Source organism: Aspergillus piperis, assembly GCF_003184755.1.
Source record: "Aspergillus piperis CBS 112811 unplaced genomic scaffold BO85scaffold_4, whole genome shotgun sequence".
In the NCBI taxonomy this organism is placed as follows: Eukaryota; Fungi; Ascomycota; class Eurotiomycetes; order Eurotiales; family Aspergillaceae; genus Aspergillus; species Aspergillus piperis.
In genome coordinates this window covers 1,792,518-1,818,494 of record NW_020291594.1, presented here as the reverse complement: position 1 = coordinate 1,818,494, position 25,977 = coordinate 1,792,518, and the positions used below count along the sequence as shown (strand labels likewise).

The 25,977-nt window shown below is 49.0% G+C and overlaps 11 protein-coding genes across 11 annotated transcripts; 4 read left to right on the top strand and 7 right to left on the bottom strand.

The window, feature by feature from the left end:
• Positions 1–162: 162 nt before the first annotated feature.
• BO85DRAFT_485788 (aconitase) lies at positions 163–4,437 on the top strand (the record flags this gene model as incomplete). Its single annotated transcript, XM_025663342.1, has 5 exons — positions 163–1,029; positions 1,091–1,772; positions 2,250–3,167; positions 3,219–3,430; positions 3,487–4,437. The coding sequence occupies 5 exons, from the start codon at positions 163–165 to the stop codon at positions 4,435–4,437; spliced, it is 3,630 nt and encodes a 1,209-aa protein (XP_025518578.1).
• Positions 4,438–4,479: 42 nt separating this feature from the next.
• Positions 4,480–6,065, bottom strand: BO85DRAFT_509619 (putative aminotransferase; the record flags this gene model as incomplete). Its single annotated transcript, XM_025664504.1, has 1 exon — positions 4,480–6,065. The coding sequence occupies exon 1, from the start codon at positions 5,782–5,784 to the stop codon at positions 4,480–4,482; it is 1,305 nt and encodes a 434-aa protein (XP_025518577.1). The 5' UTR covers positions 5,785–6,065.
• Positions 6,066–7,160: 1,095 nt separating this feature from the next.
• Positions 7,161–8,666, bottom strand: BO85DRAFT_509611 (uncharacterized protein). The gene is made up of 2 exons (XM_025664503.1): positions 8,632–8,666; positions 7,161–8,561 (listed from the first exon to the last, which is right to left on the bottom strand). Exon 2 carries the CDS (start codon positions 8,526–8,528, stop codon positions 7,302–7,304), a length of 1,227 nt encoding a protein of 408 aa, XP_025518576.1. The 5' UTR covers positions 8,529–8,561; positions 8,632–8,666; the 3' UTR covers positions 7,161–7,301.
• A 1,936-nt stretch (positions 8,667–10,602) lies between these two features.
• On the bottom strand, positions 10,603–12,024 carry BO85DRAFT_392656 (uncharacterized protein; the record flags this gene model as incomplete). Its single annotated transcript, XM_025656852.1, has 1 exon — positions 10,603–12,024. One exon carries the CDS (start codon positions 12,022–12,024, stop codon positions 10,891–10,893), a length of 1,134 nt encoding a protein of 377 aa, XP_025518575.1. The 3' UTR covers positions 10,603–10,890.
• Positions 12,025–12,658: 634 nt separating this feature from the next.
• BO85DRAFT_485784 (squalene synthetase) lies at positions 12,659–13,827 on the bottom strand (the record flags this gene model as incomplete). Its single annotated transcript, XM_025663341.1, has 2 exons — positions 12,659–12,703; positions 12,754–13,827. The coding sequence occupies 2 exons, from the start codon at positions 13,825–13,827 to the stop codon at positions 12,659–12,661; spliced, it is 1,119 nt and encodes a 372-aa protein (XP_025518574.1).
• Positions 13,828–15,432: 1,605 nt separating this feature from the next.
• On the top strand, positions 15,433–16,344 carry BO85DRAFT_392651 (uncharacterized protein; the record flags this gene model as incomplete). Its single annotated transcript, XM_025656851.1, has 3 exons — positions 15,433–15,556; positions 15,605–15,646; positions 15,707–16,344. 3 exons carry the CDS (start codon positions 15,433–15,435, stop codon positions 16,342–16,344), a joined length of 804 nt encoding a protein of 267 aa, XP_025518573.1.
• BO85DRAFT_447220 (glutathione S-transferase-like protein) lies at positions 16,293–17,607 on the bottom strand. The gene has a single exon (XM_025659675.1). The coding sequence runs from the start codon at positions 17,304–17,306 to the stop codon at positions 16,458–16,460; it is 849 nt and encodes a 282-aa protein (XP_025518572.1). The 5' UTR covers positions 17,307–17,607; the 3' UTR covers positions 16,293–16,457.
• Positions 17,608–17,720: 113 nt separating this feature from the next.
• Positions 17,721–19,160, bottom strand: BO85DRAFT_447219 (putative short-chain dehydrogenase/reductase family protein). Its single transcript, XM_025659674.1, has one exon. The coding sequence runs from the start codon at positions 19,119–19,121 to the stop codon at positions 18,174–18,176; it is 948 nt and encodes a 315-aa protein (XP_025518571.1). The 5' UTR covers positions 19,122–19,160; the 3' UTR covers positions 17,721–18,173.
• A 433-nt stretch (positions 19,161–19,593) lies between these two features.
• Positions 19,594–20,946, bottom strand: BO85DRAFT_365976 (uncharacterized protein; the record flags this gene model as incomplete). The annotated part of the gene is made up of 4 exons (XM_025655761.1): positions 19,594–20,132; positions 20,181–20,273; positions 20,321–20,786; positions 20,851–20,946. 4 exons carry the CDS (start codon positions 20,944–20,946, stop codon positions 19,594–19,596), a joined length of 1,194 nt encoding a protein of 397 aa, XP_025518570.1.
• A 1,245-nt stretch (positions 20,947–22,191) lies between these two features.
• On the top strand, positions 22,192–24,187 carry BO85DRAFT_518160 (cytochrome P450). The gene is made up of 3 exons (XM_025664954.1): positions 22,192–22,360; positions 22,416–22,909; positions 22,958–24,187. The coding sequence occupies exons 1-3, from the start codon at positions 22,208–22,210 to the stop codon at positions 24,024–24,026; spliced, it is 1,716 nt and encodes a 571-aa protein (XP_025518569.1). The 5' UTR covers positions 22,192–22,207; the 3' UTR covers positions 24,027–24,187.
• Positions 24,188–24,605: 418 nt separating this feature from the next.
• BO85DRAFT_509591 (NADH:flavin oxidoreductase/NADH oxidase) lies at positions 24,606–25,853 on the top strand (the record flags this gene model as incomplete). Its single annotated transcript, XM_025664502.1, has 1 exon — positions 24,606–25,853. One exon carries the CDS (start codon positions 24,606–24,608, stop codon positions 25,851–25,853), a length of 1,248 nt encoding a protein of 415 aa, XP_025518568.1.
• Positions 25,854–25,977: the final 124 nt, after the last annotated feature.

The window sequence follows — 25,977 nt, the reverse complement described above, 5'->3', positions numbered from 1 at the left end:
GGGTAAATACAATGACCTGAATCGATCATGTCATGAGGTATCTGCACCCCGCTTTTTCTTCCTTGACTCCAGACGCTCTTCCCCACGGGGGATCAGACGTAGAGTACTTAAGCCGCCGAGTAATTCTATGAAGCAGAGGACACACAAGAAAGCAACGTGAAAATGGTAGGCCTTACTCTCCCTCTGGTTGGCACCCAGCTACAAGTCGCTCTGGTACTTCTCATCGTTGCTCCTTCGTTCATTCTCTTCGGATACAACCAAGCGGTCTTGGGCAGTCTACTCAGCCTCCGAAGTTGGGTGTCAGTGTTCCCAGCCATAGACACTATAAACACCTCGGGTGCAAAAAAGTCCCATAACTCGACATCCCAGGGTGCATGCAATGCCTCGTTTCAGATGGGGTGTCTGATCGGTGCTCTATCCCTTTCTCTGTACGGCGACAAACTCGGACGTCGAAAGACAGTTTTCATCGGAGCTGTGATCACCGTCGTCGGTCAGGCTCTGCAGGTCTCCGCAACCACATTGATCCAGTTGGTCGTTGGACGAGTTATCCTAGGGTTCGCTATTGGCCAAATCAGTGGCACGGTACCTGTATGGCTATCGGAATGTGCCTCGCCGAAGTACCGCGGACAACTGGGTATCTGTACGGGTATCTTCATCAGTACGGGATACACATTGTGCAACTGGATTGATTTGGGATTCAGCTATTTACCCCCTTCCACTGGACAATGGAGAGCTCCGCTAGCTATTCCCTTCCTCTTCTCGGCAATGATACTAGTTTCTGCTTTCACATTCCCGGAGTCACCTCGTTGGCTGGTATCTAGAGGCCGAGTCGAAGAAGCCACAACTAGTCTGTGCCGCTATCGAGGGAAGGATGCGCATGATGAGATGATTATGGGCGAGATAGCCCATATTCAGCTTGCTTTGGAGGGGAGTGGGACCATGTCCGTCCTGGATATCTTCGATCGCAAGGACAAGACGCGTCTCTTGTTGCGCTTTTGGCTCTGCATGGGGCTGAACTTCTTCCAGCAGGTGAGTTGGCGACCCTTTGAAAGACTTCAATTTGTATATGTCTCCACCGCTAATTTATCAGGCCTGCGGAGGTAACCTAATATCCGTTTACAGTTCCACTATCTTCGAAAACTACCTACACATGACGCCCACCATGTCTAGAGTCCTAGCGTCCTGCGTACTATCATGGAAAACTCTCTGCTGCATAATAACATTCTGGACTATCGACAACTGGGGCCGTCGTCTATCCTTCATGGTAAGCGGAGCCGGTATGTCCGTTTGCATGGCCGTGCTAGCCGTCACCACCGGCTTGGGCAAAATCACGCATCCAATGGCGATAGCATACGTTGCCTTTATGTTTGTCTTCAACTTCTTCTACCCAATCGGCTTCATGGGTGGCAACTTTCTCTATACAGCTGAGATTGCGCCCGTGCGTCTGCGAGCGGCCATGTCTTCGCTCGCAACTGCTAACCACTGGCTATGGAATTTGGTGGTCGTCTTAGTTACGCCGGTTGCTATTGATACGATTGGGTGCTGGTACTACGTGATCTATGCGCTCATATCTGCGACGATACCAGTCTGCGTGTACTTCTTTTATCCGGAGACGATGCACCGTAGTCTGGAGATGCTGGATCGGGTGTTTGTGGATGCCCCTTCTATCTGGAAGATTGTGCCGATGGCCAGGGGGTTGCCGCTCGGGGAAGTCGGCACAGCAGAGAGTGGAGGTAAAGTGTCTGAGGAGAAAAAAGCGGATGATGCTGATGGTATTGTTGAGATGAGGGAATATGTCTAGTTGGATAAGCTGGACTGCGTTGCTATTGTCATTAGTTGTTCCTCGCATAGAGGAGATGCGATGTGCTCATCGGCTCAGCCGACGGAACCATCCGATGCCGCCACCAGGATGACCGAGGTGTAAATCAGCCACAGCTGGAGTTGTTACATAAACCTTTGTGATTTATTTATATCTTCTGTCTTATCCAATAAATTACCCTTGTTTACCAATGCATCAGCAAGATGATTAGAACACGAGTGAGCGGTCCCAAGTTAGCCAGAGGCTATGCCTCACACACCCAAGTGCCAATCAGTCGACTTGAACAACACAAAATAAACATATCCCAATTCCCTTCCGCCATTCAATCACTCAGAAAGCGGTAACTACTCATCCCACCTACACTGAACCATTAGCGCCCTACTAATATCCACCCTTAGATACAATCGCCCTCTAACATATGCCGAAAAAGTCCTCTACAGCCACCTCGACACCACCTTCGACGAGCGCATCGAGCGCGGCAAGACCCAACTCAAACTACGCCCGCAACGTATAGCATGTCAAGATGCGACAGCCCAAATGGCTCTCATCCAGTTCATGTCCGCCGGACTAGACACAGCTGCCGTGCCCACGACAGTCCATTGTGATCATTTGATCGTCAGTCGTGACGGCGAAACGCAGGACCTCGCGCGAGCGCTCGACAATCATAAAGAGGTGTACGATTTTCTCGAGTCCGCATGTCAGAAATACAACATGGGTTTCTGGAAGCCTGGCGCAGGAATCATTCACCAGATTGTACTGGAGAACTACGCCTTCCCTAGTGGGATGATGATCGGCACGGATTCGCATACCCCCAATGCGGGAGGTCTGGGCATGATAGCTATCGGAGTCGGCGGTGCTGATGCTGTGGACGTGATGGCTGGATTGCCACTGGAGCTGCAAGCGCCCAAGGTATTGGGTGTTCGTTTGACGGGGGAGTTGTCCGGATGGGCATCGCCGAAGGATATTATCAATGCCGTTGCTGGGACGCTTTCGGTCAAGGGAGGAACAGGGTCCATTATTGAGTACTTTGGACCTGGGGCGCAGACTTTATCGGCTACTGGAATGGCAACGGTTTGCAATATGGGTGCAGAGACGGGTGCCACGACGTCCATATTCCCTTATGCGCCACAGATGGCGGATTATCTTCGTGCTAACCATCGCCATGAGATGGCTGATGCGGTTAAGAGCATTGCGCCGGAGCTGCAGGCTGACCAGGGGGCTGAGTATGATAATGTCATTGAGCTGGATCTGTCAGCTCTCGAGCCACGCATCAATGGACCTTTCACGCCGGACTTTTCTACGCCGGTTTCGCGGTTCGGTGAAGCCGCAGCGGAGAATCAGTGGCCGGGTGAATTGACTGCAGCTTTGATTGGTTCGTGTACTAACTCTTCATTTGAAGATATGGGACGTGCAGCTAGTCTCGCTCAGCAGGCATTGGATGCAGGGTTGGAACCGAAGATGCCGCTTTTGGTATCCCCGGGTAGTGTTCAGACGCGCGAGACGTTGAAAGATGCTGGCATCTTGCCAGTCTTTGAGAGACTCGGTGCGACGATGCTTCCCAATGCCTGTGGACCATGCTGTGGGTCTTGGGATAGAGTTGACATGCCAAAGGTATAGTATTGCCATTCCATTTCCCACACGACTTTCATGTCTAACGGCATAACCAGGGCACCCCTAACTCCATCATAACCTCCTACAACCGGAACTTCTCCGGTCGATTGGACTCCAACCCAGCAACCAACGTATTCCTAGCATCCCCCGAGCTCGTCATTGCAAAGGCCTTCTCCCGCGACCTATCCTTCGATCCAACCACCGACAAGCTCCCTACACCCTCCGGCGAGCAATTCCATTTTCTCCCGCCAACCAGTGACTCCCTCCCCTCAAAGGGCTACCTCTCCTCCGACTCAGCCTACGCACCCCCACCCGCAAACCGAGACAACATCTCCGTCAAAATTGACCCTTCATCTCTCCGCCTCCAAAAGCTCTCCCCATTCCCACCCTGGCCTGGACACGACTTCGAGAACTGCGCTATCCTGATCAAGGCAGCCGGAAAATGCACAACAGACCACATTACCCCGGCCGGTCCATGGTTCCGCTACCGTGGACACCTCGAAAACATCTCCAACAACACGCTAATTGGGGCAACCAATGCCGAGAACGGCAAGGTGAACAGTATTCGGAACCAGCTCACGAAGCAAGACGGACAGGAAGTGCCCGCTACAGCACGTCACTACAAAGAAAACGGCGTGCCGTGGGTGGTCATCGCAGACCATAACTACGGCGAGGGCAGTTCGCGGGAGCATGCGGCGCTGCAGCCGAGGTATCTAGGTGGTGTGGCGATCATCGCAAAGTCCTTTGCGAGGATTCATGAAGCGAATCTGAAGAAGCAGGGATTGTTGGCGTTGACGTTTGAGAATGAGCAGGATTATGATAGGGTTAGGGCCGAGGATCGGATTAGTATTATGGGGCTTGGAGAAGGGGAGTTTGTTCCGGGGAGCAGTTTGAGGTTGGTGGTTAATGGAGGCGAGTGGGAGGCTGTGCTCAGACATAGTTTTACCGAGGAGCAGATTGGGTATTTTAGGAGTGGGAGTGCGTTGAACCTGATGGCAGGGAAGTAGTTACATGTTGTTTATAGTCGATGTGTAATAATACTAAGCAAATCATAAATCGCCCAACGCCAGCACTATCCTCCGCAACGCCTCCTCAAGATACTCCCTCGGGTGCGTGAACACGATCCTGAACCACCCACTATGCTCAGATCCAAACAACACCCCACTAGCCAGGAAGACCTTCCTCTGAAGCAGAAGCTGCATCACCTTGTCGCTGATTCCGTCACCCAAATCTGCAGTCTGCTCCGGATGTAATTCGCGATACCTCTTACCCAGGTTAACCCAGAGGAAGAACGCAGCATTTACCCCCGGAGCATATTCAATCCCATTTTCCCTGAGTCGCTGAACAGCAAACGCATATGACTCAGACATCCTCTGCCGATTAAGCTCGATATACCTCGCAGTAAAGGCCGTATCTTCAAGGACCGTAGCTGCGACGTGTTCCGAAACAGACGAGGAATAACTATACAACGACACGCCCTGCAACGCTTTATGCAGAGTGGGGTTATTTTGGGAGATAATCACACCCAGTCTGATACCATTGGCTCCAAAATCCTTGCTCATTCCCCACAGTGCATGGACTAGACTAGGGTCAATGATGCCAGCTGTGTCGATGGACAAGGAGGACTCGAACGGCACGGGAATATGCTCGTCAACGGTATTCTCCCACACAGACAGCGCATATATCTCATCGCTGATCAAATGAATCTGATATTTCTGACACAGCCGCATCAGATGAATGATAGTTTCCCGGGGGTAGCACCGCCCCAACGGATTATGCGGATGACAGAGCATCAAGGCGCGGACTTTCCGGCCGGTGTTCTGCTGGAACGCGAGAAGTGCACGCTCGTAGCAGTCCACAGCCTGGAGACTAAATGGATCGCAGTCGTCGAATTCTACAGGGACGACTGTCGCCCCAGGGCGGAGGGACATGTCTGGGATGAAGGTGCCGTAGTAGGGTCTGCCCAGGAGGATGCCTTCGCCGGGGTCGGTGAAAGCCCATGAGATGTGCTCAATGGCGGAGGAGACACCGTTTGTGACGAGGAGGTCGTTGATGGTCAGTGGTTTGAATGGTTGAAGGTGTTTGTTGAGGAATGATACCATGGCGCGTCGGAGGCGCTCTGCGCCAATGGCACCATCGTTGTAGGTGAGGTATTTGGCTGGGAGGGTGAGTTTCGTGGTGTTGATGTATTCCAGCAGGTAGTCATGCATCAGTGCGTTTTCGGCAACCCCTACGTTCACGTAGCCGTCGGGTTTGGTTGTAGGACACCATGGGTTCTTGAGGATGTCCCACATCAGGTTGTTGGATGAGGTGACGACTGTGCGGGCTCGGTTGGAGAGAGGGGAGGGATCCATGTTGGTGGATGTATGGGTTGTATGCTACAATTGGGGTGGTTTGGTGATTGAGATGGGCTTTGGGTGCCAAAAGAGAAGTGAGGATGTGACACACGTGAGGGGGGAATCCACTGGATGAGGCGGATAGCTGTGGATCGATCCTTGGCAGTTCTAGGAAATCACGAAGAATTGGGCATAGGTAACTGTCGTATGAGGCTATTCAAGGGGTCGTATTGGTACTGGTACTGTTGATGCGGAACTGATCCAGACACAGCGTAGACACCTTACATTCCACAGCTTCGATGCCCCAGAAAATTTGTGAATTACATCACGGTGAAGCAGGTGAACCGAAATCTGGTTTGTGTTTAATGGTTCGCTTAGTCTTGACTCAAGGTTGGTCGGGAACCTAATATCCCCACCATGAATGATCCGGTGGAGAAAGTTTACGGCAGATGAAGAACTGGTGTGGAATACCGGAGGGTGTGTGGTTCGGCAGACCGAACTCGGTGAAGTGGGTCATGAAGGGTTTCTCTTTGTCAAACTTTGTGGATGCTTCATGATATGGGTGACAATCACCTCTTTTAATCTACACTGAGGACAGGAATGCCAGCCTAAAGAGGGGCGATCACCGCCATCCCACTGTGGCTGGTAATCCCTTGCGGGAGACAGTTCTAGTAGGGACAGATAGTATACCTTGTGACCTCTGTGGCACATCACGCCTTAGATATCCTGTCTGATGAATGCGTCTCGAAGCATGTGCGGTGATCTATGTTCTCGGGTTGCCTTCGTATTGCGACTTTCCGGAATTTTGGTGGAGAGTGCCATTTTCGCATGGCTTTGAGGAACATGTTGATATGATGATAATCACCTTGACTTTGTCGCGGAAGGAATTTGAGTGGTACTAAATTTTGGAGGTGGTTAGCTAGCCGTTATGGAATTGAATTGATGGTAGATGACAGGGAACCAAATGTAGATAAGTGCGTCCGTTCCGAAAGGTTATCAAAAGAATCCATTAGATAGTAATCAGCGTGCTCAGCCCTGATATTTTATCCCAGGTTTTGGAAACGTCGAAAATATGTTGGTATTACAAGTTAACCACAGCAATATTAAGAATGATCAATTGCTGGCGTTCGAACCTTGCGGAAAGGGTTTCCTTATGCCGGGGACAACAAGTCAATTATCTGGGATGTTGTCAACCATTAGCAGACAAAATTTAATACCCAAAAAGTCCGGAATACATAGTTCTGCTGTATCTGTTACTCATAGTAGCTCTCGCTAGCTTAGACATCTCACTGTCAACATGCAGACTTCTTGACTGCTTACAAACGTTTGATACAAGAGGAATGAGAAACAAGCTAAGAGTCCATATTGAACTGCTATATCAAATTACTAACTAGCCTGAGAACACAAGCAGCATTGGATTGTGGTAGTGTGCACGCACTGTAGCTAACACTATGTATGCAAAGATCCATGGGGGCCGACTAGCTATCCCTCTGATAACTTCAGAATGTCCATACTATGGTTTGCGTGTTCGAATTTCATGGCGGTGACATCGTCTTCTCCAGTTCCTGTTCTCGCGGATTATCTCTGAATGGGTCTTCGAAGATGAAATCAGGATCAGGAGAGAGCGCCCGTCGAGGTTTATAGTTGGGCTCCGGGTATTCAACCCAAAATTGATTCTCCACGTCTTGACAGCTGTACTCGTCGCCACGGCGAACACGGGAATAAGCCCGTCTCGGTTGCCAAGAGGCAATAAGGGCAGCACACGTTCGAAAGTACTCCGGAAGATCCACCTCTTGATACGACCGATGATAAGCCCGCCTACTGTAAGACTCATCTTCATCAGATCTATCGACCTTTGGCCAGTGGTTATAATCGTGATAACAAGCCCGACAGTATGTTCCAGACTCCAAGGTTTTGGTTTCATTATCCCAGTAAGGGAATGGAGCGGTAGCCATGAATTGTAATTGGTGGCAGTCGCCTTCATACCAAACAGTCACGCTCGGACGAGGATTGAGTGGAGGACGAGCGAGCGGACGTCTAATAAATGTAGACCTCCGGGGTTCCCATTCCGAGAAAGTCGCAAATTCTCTCTTCATGGTACGACGTGCTTCATGTGTTTTGCTCTGTGATCCTTCGAGCCCGTGGAGTAGCACAGCTATCGCATCACTCTGGGAGACGCTTGCCAGACGGACCCCAGGTTCCCACACACTGTGGACAATCGGAATATCCCCAAGGTCTGTCTCCTTCAGATCGAAGTAAAAACAGATGTCCTTCACGCGGGCGATCCTGTACAATGGATTGTGATAATTGCAGTTGTAACAGCAGCGCTTGAGTGTTGGAAGGTGGAGGTATGGTCCGAAATCATGGCAGGTTCGACACAAAGGTTGGGTAAACTCGTCATAGAGCTGTTCAGTGGTGTAATGGTGAGAGAGACGCATCTTGTCCATCAGATGCAGTGTTTCAAATGCATTTTCTCTGAGCAACCGATAGGGACGGAGTGATAGAACTTGAGATTCTGATACTGCATCGACCAGAAGCAGGTTGCCCAGGCTAGCCACGTCCAAATAGAGAAGGATGTGATGGATAAGTTCAAGGGGAAGAAAATAACCAAGAAAGAGATTGAGACCAGCATTTGATTGTCTGCTGTCCTTTGACAACACATTCTCAACTGTTGGCTGCGGGGGTTGTGGCTTCTGATAATTGAAAAACCCAAAGACCTTGCTGATCGGGTTCTCGATCCGGTAAGCAAAGCCGGATGCCATGATGTAAGATATGAGACTTTAAAGAATGGTAGACTGGATTGACAGAGTGAGTTAGACTATATTGATGATGTTATATCAGGTGAGATAGAGAACAAGTCCATACCAAGCGGAGGATGCACATGTAGGGTGCACAGTTTTGTGATGGCAGGAGTGTCAAGGGACTCTCCAGATCACAACGTGAGTGAAATTTTAGACCATGAATCGTCGCGGAAACACTATGGTAGCACCAGCAACAACTTGGACCCGAATCCAATCTGTGAAATGGTATTGCTACACAATACCGTCAATACTTGATTGACTAGTGCTGAATGCAGATCTTATTGTACAATAGGGGATTGCTTATAGAGATTTTCGACTTTCCCTGCCAGCATCTACGTTAGGCTAATATTTATTCACGAAGCACTGTTGACTGCGATAGACAGCCACTGTTGACCCATGTTTCATATTTGGCTTGATAAGGGAGGCTGAGATGCTGTTAGTATGGACAATATGAATACTGACCGAGTTACGTGATCTTTCCCTAGTAAGATGCTCGCGAGGACATAGGAAGCACTCATTCAGGTCTGTTATGCTGACACCCCTATACAATTACTTGATGTAAAATATTCTTCAATCTTATCTATAATATGGGCTTCTTAGGTACACACTTTTCAATCTACCATCCTGATATCTCGCAGGGTGCGTCTAATAAAATCTACTATTCCTGCCCACCCTCATTCATCATATGAGCTGCGTTGTGGATGTTTATGGATGGGATAACATCTCCTTTTCCTGGAAGGTTCGCGTGCAGGGCAGGAACACCCGCGTAATGGGGAAATTTAACACTGCGACTGTTGGTGGAAATGGAAATCGCTTGCGGGAAGCAGTTAAATCAGTGGCAACAATAGCATACCTGATTATCTCCGTGACATATCGCGATTTGGATCACCCATATAGTGAAATTCGTCTGGGAGGAAAAGTTACTTATATGTTAGTGTCAAGCACGATAGAGTCACAGACATAAGAGGGTTGTGAAATAGATTCTATACAAATGTTTTCTATCGCTTGAGCGACACTGGTTGACATCACCGTACTCGCCTAGAATATGTAGCACAAGGTACAAAAATGGGACTGATTGCCGGTGACTGCATGTCCACATTCAGAGTGATTTCAGACGTCGGAGTAGAGAGACGCAATCACAGTGGTCCAACACAAAAGGTTGATCGACGGGACGCAGGGGATATGGAAACAATGAGTTCAACCGCTGCTCTTTCACCAAAGTTTATGGCCAGGGAAAGGTTATCTCAGAATCTGACAGGGACAACGAGCGTAACATGGAGGACGGTCAATGGGTCCCAACTTCTATAAGGGATGTGGTTTTTGGAAGTATACATCGACGGCGTAATTTCATTGATGGGGCGCAATTGAGCTTTCTTGAGCTACTTTGAACATCCAGTACAGATTCAGACGTTGGAATGGCACATGGCACTGATTGAAGACAGCTAACCAGTAGAGTGGGTATTATAAGAGAATTTGCTCTTATCTTTACGCCAGACAACTTGAAGCTTCCGCAGTAAGGGGGGCGGGATGGGAATAGAATAGTAGACCGTTCTCCTACAAATGGTGATGGTGATAGTGAGCCATTCTACCTATTCCAATAAGACGTTCAAATCTAAATTTTCTTCGGCATAAACCGAGTTCAGAGCAAATTATACAACCTACAGGCGAACTACCCATCAGTTGCCTCGACGCAAGCTTCTGCCATCTGGTCAACCGCATGATCACGCGCTTGGACGGTTAAAAGGCCAGTTTGAACCAGACTTCCAAGGGCATCTCCGACCCAATCTTGACAGTTCCAGTCATGATTTCACCCACAGTGACCTGGCCCCCAGGAATATACTGGTCAAAGATGGCCATGTTAGCGGTATTCTGGACTGGGAGCATTCCGGGTGGTATCCAGAATATTGGGAGTATGAAAGGGCGTATCGGCATTTTAATGATGTGCCTAGGTGGCTAGATTATGTTGATCTCTTTTTACCCTGGAAGTACTCTGAAGAGATAGTGGCGATGTCATATTTATCTAAATACAGCCGTTGAATGGTCGATATGATCCATTACGTTAACTACTACCAAGGAAGCACCATCCCGACGCACGATGTCACCCACCACAATCGACAAAGATATCGCAATACTTCAACTAAGCCAAATGCTGGTGTCGTAAACCTCGCATCTGCATGATTCTCGTGATCTTCCTGAATCACGAGCATCGGGGTCGAAAGATACCATAGCCCGTCCCGCGTATCGTCCGGAGCACAGTTATTTCCAAAAGAAGGCTCTTGGTTCCCGGCACATATCAGAAAAGATGCCCCTCATCTGAAATGGACTAGTTACCATCATGAGGACGCAGCTCAGGGTTCATCTCCACTGCGTGGACGCTTAGACACGTCTCAACATGCTGAGGTAAATCGGCCTCTCGATAGGCTCGAAAGGAAGATTCCCAGCCTAATGGGCAAGGTTCTTCGCAGCCCCAAGGCCCACGCCCATCGGATAGTACCATCTCTCTCCAGAAGTAAGCGCAAGCGGTACAGTAGACTCCTGCATCTGTAGCCTGTGCCCGCTTGTCCCAGTAGGGGAACGGCACCGTGGCCATGAACTTCATGCGGTTCCTTTTTCTCTCGCTCCAGAAACATCCGCCCCCAGGAATCCCGTGTCGTTGGTATGGCGTCGGTTCTACTTCAGATAAATAGACACCTTCTCCTTCGATTATATGGACAGTTACGTCTAGTATCTCTGCCTCCTCCGGCCCATAAAGCTTGGATACAAGGTTCTTGCACTGCGAGATGTTTGCCATGCAGTCTTGGGGGTCATGAAGCCAAATATTGTGGACAAGTTGGATGTCGTTCAAATCCTCTTCCTCAATTCCGAAGTAGTAGCAGATTTTCTTGACAGATCCCAATCCGTACGACTTCTTGTATAAGTTGCATTCGTAGCAACATCTCTGCATGGTTGGAATGTAGAGAAACGGCCCAAAATTTGGGCACGTTCTGCACTTAGGCTGACAGAATTCGTTGAAGATCTGTCCAATGGTGTAGTGTGAAGAAAATCTCATCTGGCGCATCAAGTTGAGAGTCTCGTGCGCATGGGTTTTGAGGATGGGGTAATCCAGCATGGTTTCCACCTGCTCCTTGGTCTTGCTGTTGACTAGGAGCATCATTCCTATGGACCTCAGATCCAGGAATCGAAGTATTTCATGGGCCACTTCGAGAGGAATCGTAAACCCAAGAAATATATTGGCTTCATAGTTAAACCCTTCCTTGGATTTAGATATTTTCGGGACTGGAAGGGTCATTTTCTTCGGTGCTACTGGCCTCTGATAGCCTTCCAGGAGGAGGATCTCCGTGACTGGGTCCTGGGCCCGAAATCCGTCCCCGTTCGCCACTGAGAGAGCTCGGTTCATCCCGAGTAGGTAAGACTTGGCCAATCGAGCGTATGCGATGCTATCGAAACGGGGCTCCATCATGTGCTGAGGGGTAGGTTCACAGTGAAGTTTGCAGGCGTCAATGATGAACTGCACAGTTGTATGTTGTTGAGAAAGATTTAGTGTTTTCAGGATCACAACAGATGTCACCCTTTATATGTTGCATCGCCGCGGCGACACGTTGCTAGCACAATACGTTAACCGAAGAACAAATTATGACGTGGTAATCCCAACTTTGACAATGCAATACCTTAAGAACCTTAGGATACAATGAGCTTCTAGTCATTTCATCCGCTATTGTCTAATACGAGTAATCCTTTGAAGTTCTGAATGCTTATGCTGACACCTACAGGGAGGCTGAAATTGCCAGTATGGAAGCATTGCTAGTTGCGTTTGTATAGTTGGGGCTGGTGCACAGTTCCCCGAAAACTGATCAAAGACTTTCAGATGGTGGTCAGAATCGGCGATGCGGACAATGTCTTCACGTTCTGTTCTGAGAAATTGTAGTAAACTTGTAAACGAGTCTCCCGGGATAAGGTCTCCATAATGCCTTTCTGATGTAATAACTGCTACATGCATGTTACTAATGTGCGCTTCTTGAATACATTTACAGTTATTTGTCTTGCTATTCATCAATAGCGTGCCCCATCTCAGCGACAATGAACTGATAGTTTTACCCTTCTTGAGATTGAATTAGAGTTTTGGCAGCTTCTTCGATCTATGGTTGTTAATGTTTGTTCACTACAAATGGTAGGTGGGATAACATACCGTGCTGCAAATTTTGTTAATGTCGAACAGCTTGGTGGCATTTGGTGAGCTTTTGGCTTTGATACATCGTGCATATCGACTGACGATACGACATAGCCCCGGCAAGCCTTGTGTGCACTCGAGCATTAACTGACACGCATCGCCCCTGCTGATCTTGATGTTGACATTCCGTTCAAACAGAGCGGGATTTCTGAAGCATAGTTCCAGTGTCGCAATAGCCATACACTGAGGCACAACGCAGAAATTGAAGATGCTCTGCTCATTCAACCCAGCCAGATAAATGAGACATTCCTTGACATGCTCAAGTGCGTTGAGAATCATCTCAGAACTGCACTCTATGGCCGCCTCACGATTCTCTGGCTTGAACAAATCTGCAAAGTTGCTGACGTACTTAGACCATATCTGATGGGGCCAGAACCGACGATTGTCTTCGTGATCTTCACTGACGTCGCGGATGATGTTGGTCTTCTGCAGAAAGAGACTCATTGACCGAGGTAAAGTTGGGTTGTCGAGTAATGACGAGTTGCAAAATTGCGCTTCGATGAAGAAGCGAGTAAGACCCTCACCGACACAGCCGGCAACATAATAGCAGTACAGCTCATACTCGGCTATAGTCATGACGCCGGCATTATCTGGATGGCCCAGGGTAATCTTATGGCAGAAGTCAGCCATTCCGTTACCCATTATTTTAGTGATGTCCTTGATAATGTGTTTGTAGGCTGGCTTCAAAGCTTTATACTCTTTGATAACGTGATGGAAGTGAACAAGCAGTTCGCGGTCCTTCTCTTCGGGACGGTTGCCATCGTATGTCCACCCGTCTTTCATTATTATAATTTCAAACTCACGAAGCAAGGTCTGCTTGGTCTTCACTGTAATAGAAGGGTCGTCTTCTATGGTGTCGAGACCGCGGAGGACAAGGTAGAAGATACAAATCGGGACGAGCAATTCGGAGTGGAGCTCCTTAATGATAACGCTAAAGCTCCGGCCGGTTTGATCAAGAAACTTGAAACAAACCTGCCGAGATTTGCTTTCACTTATGATATTGGATCGATGATTTGGGTTGTGTTGGGTCATCCTATGATTGTGAAAATGCATTCCGTCAGCTATCAATGGTAGGACATGGGCGTGGGATGATCACCATTGCAGGACATTCGGCAAATGAAATGAATGAAACGCATAGTAAAGAGCATTGCTAATTGATTCCATTTTTATTGATACACAAATAAGAGAATAACTTTTGCGATGGCCAGATTTCACATGGTTTGGACTCTAGGGGGCTTTTAAGGGTATAGAAAGTGGAGGCGGAGCGGAGCGGGATTCGCATCCCGCTATTTTATTTGCGGGAGCGGATTTCGAATTTTCAACTCCCCGAAATCCGTCCACCGGAGGGTGCAGCTAATTCCAGGAACTCTACATTCGCGGTGCAGCGGCGCCTGAATCCCCATTGGACTATCCAGTCTCTCATTTATACTTCACATCTCTTTGCTTAATTAGATGGAAAAGACAGCACGTAATAATGGAAAGCCGGCCGCGTACGGCCGAGCATGCGTCAACTGTGCTCGCGTCAAACGCAAATGCATGCTGCGAGCCAATGGAGATGGATGTGAAAGGTAATCCACCTCTCGAAAACACCATTGGCGATCGTTGGCTCATTACATGGTCAGATGCTTTCGGCTCAAAGTAGAATGTAACCCTTCTCCTAGCGTCCGCAGGAGTGGCTCGAGACCCAACGGCTCTCAAGCTGCTCGTCTGGAGCAGAAGTTAGACGGGCTCGTTTCATTATTGAAAGCTCGCCAGGGTAGCCTTGAACCCGAAGAGACTGCTTCGTCATCAGGTTCCTTCATATCAGCTCCCTCTCGCGCTTCAGTGCCTGCAGATCGTGGGTCGCATGCACAACCGCTTGTTGGTGATCTTGACAGAGTAGCTACAGATCAAGGCAACAAGTATTCGGCTAATACCTCACAAAGCTGGAGCCTATTCCCACACAGCCATTCCGAGGTTCTCGATCCATCGTCTCGCGATGCAAAACAACATTTCAAAGTATTCTTCAGTCACTATACCGAATTTCTCCCTCTTCTATACCTTGAGAATGGGTCGACCTCAGAAAAGCTGTACCGAGAGTCACCATTCCTCTGGCTATGTATAATGGCTGTGACATCTACAGATGCAAAAGAACAGATCAGTCTAGCAAAGACGGTTCGAGAGGTTGCCGCTCGTGAGGTAATCGTAGAAGGCAAATGTACCATGGATCTGTTGCACGGTCTCCTGTGTTTCATCGGCTGGTCAGTTTTCCTTATCACACTTTCAGTAACCGAATGACTTATTGTGATCTATAGGGGACACTTTCGCTTCTCTATGGGATCACTTCTTACTATTTTGTCTCAGCTGTGCACTGCTTTGACGGTCGATCTGCAACTTCGAAGCCGGCATTGCGGAGAGGGTAATCTGATTCATATGTTTCCTCGACCGCTTGCATCTCAGATTCAGGGAGCTACAGACAGGTTCCAGCCGAGGAGCATCGCAATTGCACGGACGGCATTGGCTTGCTACTTTCTCACATCATGGTTAGCAATTCATTGAACTATTAAGAATACCGCTAATAGCAAACCCAGCGTTGCAACGTTTCAAACAGTTGGGGAGAGCTTGGCATGGTCACCATACCTTGAAGAGTGTCTGAAAATGTTACAAGGCTCAAAATGTGTTCGGGGCGACGAGCTGCTGGTGCACATGATCAAGCTTCAGCGCATAACGAGCAAGGTCACTGATGTCCGTATGCAACTAAGAGATAACGACAGCGAACAAAGTACGCGTCTTATTTATCCATACATATTTGCCCTCAACGCTCAACTAGACGAGACGAAAGGGCAATTGCCCCCTCACCTGGCCACGAATAGTACGTCTAATCTGCCACTCCTGATTCGACTGCATAACAGCCTTCACTGATACTCCATAGAGATGCTGGAAGCGATGTCCCTGCACACAGAAATCTGCATCAATGACCTTATCTTTACGCGCCTTGGGCATTCCCCTCTTCTAACTGATACCAGCAGCATGGAGGCCCTTCTTAATTGCCTCAATGCGGCGAAACGCGCAGTGGATATCATGTTCAACTTCGAACCAACCGAGTATACATACTTCCCCTTCTTCCTGTGGAGACAATTCCGAACCGTAATTTTGACCCTCATTCGACTCGCATCCTTCGAAGATCCGGCGTGGGACGTGAAGATGGTTCGACGAACTGTAGACATTACGTCTATTCTTGACAGGACTGCTCAGAACCTGAGCAATGTACAAACCAACGTTGATGATGGTATTACTGACCACGAAAACGTGGTTTCGAAATCATTGGCCTGGGTGAAAAGAATGAGGTCTTGCTTACTCGCAATTTATGGCCAGTCAACAGATGCCCAGGCCCCAACCTCTGAACTTCAGAGCTCAATGGGCATATCAGGTATGGGAACGTTGCTACATAGGCAGCCATCCCAGGAAGAGGCTTCAACCATAGACATATTTTCATCACTCGATCATGAACTCTTTGGCGACGATGTTTTTGGGTGGTGGCCGCCCTTATATTCGGAGAATGGGCTATAAATCTTGCTTATGGAAAGCGTTTGGTGTATAACTCCATATGCTTTATTATACAATACTTTTCCTTCCTTGTTCTATTCGTCCATCAAGTTCCCCCTCTTACCAACTCTGTTAGCCTATTTTACCTCAGCATAAACATCCAACGCATCGTGCAACCTCCCAAAAACACCTCCATGCCACCCCCTCAACTGCTCCCACTCCGTCGACGGCAACGTAACCCTCGACATCCTCAACCACCCACCGACAATAAAATCCGCATGACTAGGCCTCTGCCCCAGCAAAAACGGCCCACTAGTGTCCCTCTCAAACATCCTCGCCAAGTCCCCAAGCATATCCCGGAACGAACTCAACACCTGCTCCCTCTTCTCCCCGTCAAGAGCAAAATCATCCCATGACTTAAACCCCGCCCGCCGGACAAACTCCGCCTTACTCTCCTCCGCCGTCTCCGGATCAAACGGCATTTTCTGCACCATCAACAAGGTGTGCACACTGAATGCCGCGTCGACATTATTATTGAACCTTGCGTAATCCGCATACTCGGTATCGTTCCGCTCTGATAGTGGTACCAGCACCTTGAGCTCCTCCTTCAGTTCATAGTCCAGTTTCTGCGGAGGGAAGAGATCCCCGTCACCCGAGGCGGGGTAGGTCTTCTGTAGGTAGACGGCGATGTCGAAGGAGTCGCCGATGAGGGAGTTTGTGGTAGGGTCGGAGAGGATGGGGAGGGTGTAGAAGTCGCTACCGTCGGCGAATTTGCGACATGCGGGGAGGTTCAGGCTGCGGCGGACTTTGGATACTTCGGGGAGCTTGACCCACGTTGTGGAGTAGGGGGCGTTTTTGAAGTTAAGGGCCAGGCGCGCTTTCCAGGGGTTTACCGCAGCGGCGTTGCGGGTTACTGGGGGCCGCATGGCGATGTCGTAGAAGGTCATTGTTGGGGTGGGGTTGGAGGTGGTGGTTGTGGTTGCCATTGTGGATGGTGGGGAGGTCATGCAATAATTGAGGGTTATAGTTGGTGAAATTTGTGTGTATGAGGCTGATCGATTGGGAGGTTAGGTAGTATAATGTGTAATTGAGCTCTTGGATGGGAATTTCAGGTGATGTTCATGAGGATTGAGGTTAAGTTATATAGCTGGGCCTGCAGGGTAACGTCACGTGGAATGGGAAGCTCGGGTGGGGCAGAGTCCCCCGAATCTGGAGACCCTCAGGTGAGAGATCTGTGTTAAAGTGTGACATTTTGAGTCTTTCCATGTCTAATTCTGGAAACTGCAAGCAGTTTGGGCCCAGGAGTGGGCTGTGCTATGATCATGATTTGGTGTGTTCATCTCGACTCAGAATGACTCATGCCCACTCATGCTGGCCAAGTGGGGCCGTGTGGAGTACTGTCCCCACTCCCCGATTGATCTGGAGATTTGAGAGGCATACGGATTTCTTCAACGTCATAGAGTCCTGAAATCTCCTTTCTATACTGCATTGGGTGTGCTTATGCGCAGACATTTCAGAGCCTAAGCGAAGCTTTTCATCGCATGAGCTATACATGGGAATTTGCTCTACTCTTCTGTATCCCGCCCGTTGGTAACTTCTTAGGAATGAAATTGCTCTGGTACTGCTAACTCTTCAATATCATAGATCTAAGAACCCGGTTTCAACTGTGAGAAACAATTATCGAATGACAGCGACTAGATGATTCGGCCCTTTTGAGAACTACAGAGTCTCAAGTATTCTTCGCACACCGGCAAAATCAAGTTCATCCATCGTCTCCTGCCACAGCTGCTCAATAGATTGCTTCCCCTCGGGCGTATACAACGACGCATTAAACCTGAACGTACGTGGATCAGTCATGATGTGAGAAATCCAAAAGAAGTCGGCAATACATACGGCTCAATCTTCCAACTCATCAGAAAGCACCCATGCGACTCCTTCCCTTTTAGTACAGCAGCATCAACATACGTCGATGCACCAACCTTGACTGTCCTTCCTGTCAATGCTCCAAATACCGCCAACCCAGCCTTCGCATAAGCAGGCGAATCCCGCCCCAGGTCCGTGCCTTTCACGAAGGCTGGATCTGCTAGGTTAACAATCACATCATCTGCGGCGACATATTCAGCCAGCTTATAGAGAAACGCATGAGCTAGAAGTTTTGACATGCAGTAACTGCTATTGACGTCAAATGTATCTCGGCGATCGAACAACTTCAGAAGTGGCGCATCCTTCACGTCGGGTAAGCTTGGCAGAAGCGATAATGCCGCACTGACGATAGTCAACCGGCCCGACTCTCCCCTCGGAGATTTCTTCTTCAAGCTGGGAAGAAGTAGAATGGCTAAGAACATGGTTGAGAGATAGTTGACTTGGATTGTTTCCTCGTGGCCGGTGTTCGGATTGGTGGTGAACTGGGCTTGTCTCACCCCAGCATTGAGGATAGCAATATCTAGGCGAGGAAGATGGTTTTCGACCCGCTTTGCAAAGCTTTGTATGGAGACATATGAGCTCATGTCAAGTGGCCATACATCTATTGTTGACGTGGGATTAACGGCTCGAAGCTTAGCTGCTGCGGCTTCCCCCTTTTCGGGAGAGCGAACGGCGAGGATCAAGTGGCTCAGTTGAAGGGATAGAAGCTGGGATGCACATTCATATCCCAGTCCACTATTTCCTCCAGTGATTATGGCAACTTGACCAGAGAGGTTTGTAGTTGCGGGTGGCCAGTTGGGCTTGGCACAGAATTGGTTATAAAAGAACACATTGGGGAAGAAGGGAGCGGTCGATGGGGGGAGGTCCTTTGAGGCCATTGTGGGTGGAATAGGAATTTTTAAGAGAAACTGCAGATGATCTCAAATAGAAAGTATTATCTTTGAAGTAGCCTGTCTAGTTCTCTTAATACCAGCTCCTGATGATCCTATATATCACGGTTATCAGCCACTAAGCCCAAAGCGGCACCCAATGTCCGCGGACTTAAGCCGGGTGTTGGGCGCGGTCCATCCATTTTGAACCTTTTGTCTGGGTTGGAGATATGCTATCCCCGCGTATATCATATATGACATATCGCGTCTTAACTCCGACCCCGATAATATTATGTCGAGGCATACGCTGTAGCCAGGGATCATCTGATCCTTAGCCACCTCTGTATGCGTGGTCCTCGTTCACCACTACCTCTTACTCTTCATCCAACCATCATCATTAGTTTCTACATATCAGATATATATATCTGAATCCGTCCCTACCCATTTTGTTGAAAGAAACAGCCATAGACAAGCTTAGGCCTCATTGATGTTGATTCGCCACTGCCTTGGGAGCTTTCAACAAAGTATGGTAATCGATATCGCTGTTAAAGCTGGTGAGCCCGGAGCCATCATTGGACGCGGCAGGGTCCTTCCTGGAGAGACCAAACCACGTTCGCAACCCCGTGATGGTCGCTTGCGGAATAGACGGTAGCCTAATTTGACGTGTCTGGGTTTTGTTCTCCTCCGCTGGAGGCCCCTCTGCTGTGCCACTCGACGAACCCAACACGGCGTCCTTGATCCGGGTGAAGTATTTCTTGAACGCAGTTGAGACCTCGTTGGATCCGATCAAAGTGGACCGATAGACGGTGATGGATCCCATGGTAACTTCAATGCATCCCTCCAAATGAAGCCAGAATACCTGCCATGGGTAGTCGAGAAGTCCGTGGTACCACGTGCCTGCGGTGCGAATAATGGAGCATGTGCACATGAAGATCGAGAGACAGAGGAAGCATCCAAGACCTAATTTCGTCAAGGTTCGTAACTGCACTTTGTAGAGCAATCGCATTGGAATACTAATGACTGGGAAAAGTTAGTTATAGCTAATCCTCATCTGGCTAAGTGACATACTCATCAGGTCAGTGAGCGCATCCAAAATCGGTGGAAGCCAGACCATTGCGAGGACCGTGCTGTTCGGCACAGGTAAAGAGGGGAAGCATTTTGCTTTAAATGGTTAGTGTGAGAGATTATCGCTGACGAGGGATCCTTACAGATTGCCTTCATTCCTGTATACGGACAAGGAACGATCGGTGCGACAAAGGCGCTCAAGATCCACGAAATAAAGGATAGCCCCACAGTGCAACGGTAATAAAGGATAAACCAGCGTGACATCCCCACCAGGAGAGGGTGGAAGAATGCCAGGTAGCACCACTTGACGGCAAAGACTGTGGTCCAGAGAAGGACTATAAAGGCGATATTAAAGCCATAATCTTTCGCATGTTCCTCTAAATGGGAGGCGAGAAAGAGAAGTGCGTCAACATTTCCTTCCAATGCTGCCATCTGAAAGTAGATGGTGTATGCACGGAGAAAGCCCAGTACAGTTCCTATCAGCAGCGTGGTAAAAGCAAAGCTAAGAAATGCATCGTCCAAATAGAGGCGTCGTCGGGTAAAGAGTCGGATGAAGATGCGGCCAAGAAACGACAGTGCTGCCAACGCGAAGAAAATGCCAACGGCTATCTGATATTCATACATATTGAGTTAGAGTGATACCTTCGGATAATTATGCTTGAAATAGCCTTACCCCATATTGCCGCTGGGTAATCCGACCGATATCACCTATGACCGGCGGGGTCTGAGAATCTTGACCAGACGTGAGATTCAGCGAGGAGATGTCCATACTTAAGCTTTCCCAAAAGACTTGGGCATATCATATACAGGTGTACATGCAGTTCCTGATTCACCTCTCCGATGGGAACACCGCTTTATGTATAGCTGGGCTGTCAGACCCTCTGGTTGCACGAGTGTCTGGGTTGGATGCGCGGGGTCTTGAGCGGCTCACTGGATTTCCTCCTACATACTCAATGCTGACTGCATTTCATCGACCTCACGAGGATGGTAATGCCTCCCCAAAGAAGCAAGGGGCTCAATGGTTGCCTTGAGATTCTCAGTTTCCTTTCGAAGACTCAGCCTCAATTCCCAGCGCTTTGGACTTAGAAAGTGCGATGTTGAGATTGATATTTTCTCTCTTCCCTTTTCCGCGCGTGTTTAGCAATAGCCATCTAGCTCTGCCTCTCAAAGACGCTTGTCATCAGTGGGTGGGAACCGATATCCCTTCCAAGTCTCACTAGCGTCACCCCTGTCTTGAGTGTCCTGGCTACGATGAAGACCATGACCGTTTCCTATGTCATCATTACTATATGAACAGCCGACACAGATACTAGGAGGTGGCTTTCTCCTTCATGTGCAAATAATCAATATACCTTCCACGATGAGTTATATGCACTCTGTTCGCTGGTATGCCACTCTTGAGACTAAGTAGCATCGCTCGGAAGTTACGGAGTACCCGTCATATCTCTGAGCGACAGCGTCAGGTGTGCTGAAAGTACTCTGCTAACATTGCACATGCCATTATCCAGCTTAGTTTACCAAGATGGCTCCTTCACGATTGCCATAACCTTCATGTATTACGCGACATCTCCCCTTTAACACACGAAGCTGAGATGCTGAGGCGCTGAGCAGTAAGGCCGAGAAACTGCGGCCGTGCTCTGGTATTATACAAGCAAGGGATAATGTAGTCAGACCACTGACAAGTTGATATTTACATCATCTTCACTATCAGTATGGACAAACTGCGCGTTCGAGCAGACCAACGGTGGTTGTAACTTGGGCTTATCCGAATATCATTCCAAACACAGCCTCTGGTTTACGCTTGAAGATCCTCCCGCATATGCTTGTACTCCGTATAGTAGTTGAGGCCCCACAAAATGCTATTTTAAGCATTTTTGAGGTGTGCTGCACACAGAACCAGCGATTGAGGCTGGGAAATTGGAGTGTTACACTATTGCCATTTTAGGCAACTGCCCGCCTAATCTCACCGCCTCCTGCCCATGATCCCCTTAACACTCCCCCACTAAACCGCTCCCTCCGATTGCCTGTCCATGGTGGAAGCGAGGGACATCAAGTTCACACCAATGGCTTCCATCAACATTATTCTGACTATTTGCCTACCGTTTGTAAGCCTCGCCGCGTATGGACTCCATGCGCTCTACCAACACCGTTCCAAAATCAACCGCCTCCGCAAACAAGGAGTGGTAAGCTCAATCTTACCTACAAAGCTTACTACACTATCACTAACACCATGTTTAGCGCATGCCAGCAGGATGGAGCTGGCTAACTGGCCACATGCTGGTTCTTTCGGACTATGTTAATAGTCTACCTGACGATGCCAATGTTGTGCTTGCGACGCAAGAGTTAGCGTCGGAATATACTGACACGGAGATCTTTCTATTGGATGTCTGGCCTATGTCCCCCGCACAGTATATAGTCTTCTATCCCGAAGCGGCATCACAAGCGACAAATAAATTCAACCTGCCCAAAACAGTCATACAGCCTCGATTCATGCAACCGATTACTGGCGGGCCTAGTATGATATCTATGGGAAATGCTGAATGGAAGGCCTGGAGATCAATCTTTAATCCGGGATTCAGTGCCGGTAGCATGCAGGATCTCCTTCCCGAAGTTATCAAGTCGGTTGGTGTATTTTGTGATAAGTTGCACGAGAAAGTCAATGCTGGGAAATTCTTCGCCTTAGATGACCTGACCACTAGATTAACCATGGATGTCATTCTGAAAGTGACGCTGTTGGTTTACCCTTCCTCACATTGTATGGCAAATGTTAACGAGACTAGCGACGCGGACCTTGATCATCAGAATTCCGACAACATCATTGCAACTGCTCTTGGCCACATTACCAGATGGCATTCTTTTTGGGACCCTCGCATACGAGCACACCCACTTCGGCCTATTGTTCAGGGATATTACGGTCGCGTTGTGAACAAATGCATTCGTAAAGCACTGCATGAGCGATTCTCCGAGATGAAGCAAGCCAAACGGGATGATTTGTCTCGTTCTAAGCGAGCCAAATCCATCCTTACTCTAGCCTTGGAAGCATATCTAGAGAGTAAAAACGAAGGAATCACCGACTCTACACAATTAGACGACGGCTTCGCAGAATATGTGACCTATCAGATTCGATTGTTCCTCTTTGCCGGGACTGATACCACTTCGAGCAGTATCGCTTACGTGTATCACATGTTATCTAAGCACCCTGAGGCTTTGGCTCGAGTGCGGCAAGAACATGACCGCATCTTTGGGCCAGATCCTTCAGCTGTGGTGCAGCTACTCCGCGAACAACCTTCCTTGCTCAATCAATGCTCATATACAATGGCAGTTATCAAAGAGACCCTTCGGCTCTACTCTCCCGCAGGCACTATGCGTCAAGGCGCTGATGGTTTGTCACTTACTGACAGACACGGCAACCAATACCCCTTGGCAGATGATCTCAGCGTCACCATTTTACACCAGGCGACCCATCTCAACCCACGGGTATGGCCACGAGCGAGAGAGTTTCTCCCAGAGCGGTGGCTCGTTGACCCAGGCCACGAACTTTACCCGGACCCGGCAGCCTATCGTCCGTTTGAGCAGGGACCGCGCAACTGTATTGGCCAGACTCTTGTCTACAACGAGATGCGGACAGTCTTGGTGATGACCGCCCGGACATTCGATATTAAGCCAGCCTACGATGAATTGGATGCGATGAAGGCGAAACAGAGGGGCTGGTTTGATCACATTGCTGAGTCTGTAGGCTTTCAGAACAAGAAACCTAAGCTGCTGCACGGCGAAAGAGCATATCAATCTGAGAAAGCTGGCACTCATCCAGTAGATGGATATCCGTGCCGTGTAACTTTGGTGACTTAAATCCAAAAGAGTCAATGTATCAATTTTCCTTGCACCCGAAATGGTGATAGCCTGGGGCCTTTTCTCAAAAGTTGTAGCATTAGCCACACGCAGCCAGATAAATTAAATTGCATTCAAAAAGACTCGAGAGCTAATATGCTCGGAGTCAAATGAGACATAACAATTAAGCTCCCCAATAGCCGTTGTGCCAAGTTATAGATTGGGCGCAGGCAAAGTAGAACGTAATATTTACTCTAAATCCTCGGTAGTATATGCAGCTTGCTCTACCACTAGTGCCGGGCTCTATCGTGACCCAATTACATCTCCCAAATACCCCATGCAAGCAACTTTGTCTACCATGGCGTGATCGGGCATTATTAATCTACCGATTTATAATCACAGCCAATAATCCCTGCAAGAATAACAGATGGAATGGTACTTATATCGTACCCAGTGTAAGTCTTCGCAAATAGCGAGATTGGTATATAAATAGAATTCCATCATTCTTCTCACGCGCGAATAGATTCAAGAAACCAATCAACGAATCGGAATCGCACCCTTATCTACCCTCCATCGCCCCCAAGAACCCTAACCACAACCATGCCCACCACCCAAACCCCAATCGACAACCCTCCCGCACAAGGAATCTCCTACTACACACCAGCACAAACCCCACCAGCAGGAACCCAGTTAGAGGGCACAACCAAGCTCTTCACCCCCCTGACCATCCGGTCCCTCACCCTTCCCAACCGCCTCTTCCTCGCCCCTCTCTGCCAATACTCCGCAAGAGATGGCTACGCCACCGACTGGCACCTAACCCACCTTGGTGGAATCCTACAACGCGGCCCCGGACTCGCAATCATGGAATCAACCGCAGTGCAGAAGATAGGCCGAATCACACCCCAAGACCTTGGCCTCTACGAAGACGGGCAGATCGAGCCTCTTAGACGAATCACTGAATTCGCCCATAGCCAGAGCCAGAAGATAGCTATCCAGCTAGCGCATGCAGGCCGCAAGGCTAGCGCTGTTGCTCCGTGGTTAAGCGTCAATGCTATGGCTGTGAAGGAGGTTGGTGGATGGCCAGACGAGATTGTCGGGCCTTCGGCGATTGCGCATGAAGAGGGGGTTAATGCGGCTCCGAGGGCTTTGAGTGGGGAGGAGGTTGAGGAGCTGGTTAGGGACTTTTCAGGGGCTGCGAAGCGGGCTGTCAGGGCGGGGTTTGATGCGATTGAGGTTCATGCTGCGCATGGATACCTCCTGCATCAGTTTCTGAGTCCTGTTAGTAATCGGCGAACGGATCGGTATGGAGGGAGCTTTGAGAATAGGATTAGGCTCTTGCTGGAGGTGTGCGACGCTATCAGGGATGCAATCCCGGATACAATGCCTCTTCTTGTGCGCATCAGTGCGACGGACTGGTTTGAGTTTGATGACGGGTTGAAGAAGGAATTCCCGGAGAGTTGGACGGTTGAGCAATCTGTTCGGCTCGCTCCTATATTGGCTGGTCATGGGGTGGATTTGGTGGATGTCAGCTCGGGTGGGATTCATTCCAAGTCTGCTATCGCTATCAGGTCTGGTCCTGCTTATCAGGTGCATTTGGCGCATGAGGTGAAAAAGGCAGTTGGTGACAGGCTGCTGGTCACCGCTGTTGGAGGAATCAAGACGGGCAAGCTTGCTGAAGAGGTTGTGCAATCCGGTATCGATGCTGTGCTCGCTGGTCGCTGGTTCCAGCAGAACCCTGGGCTTGTTCGTGCGTTTGCGAATGAGTTGGGGGTGAAGGTGAGGATGGCGACGCAGATTGACTGGAGCTTTGAAGGTCGTGGCAAGGGAAGAAAGAACGGGTCTTTATAGAGTGTTTGTATAGAGTCATTCCTGCGTCATGGGGAGATATACGGGGTCTTTAAAGACGTAATTGCTTGGGAATTTTTGACAGGTATGTCATCGATCAAGGGCGTTCCATAGCATCTCTATATAG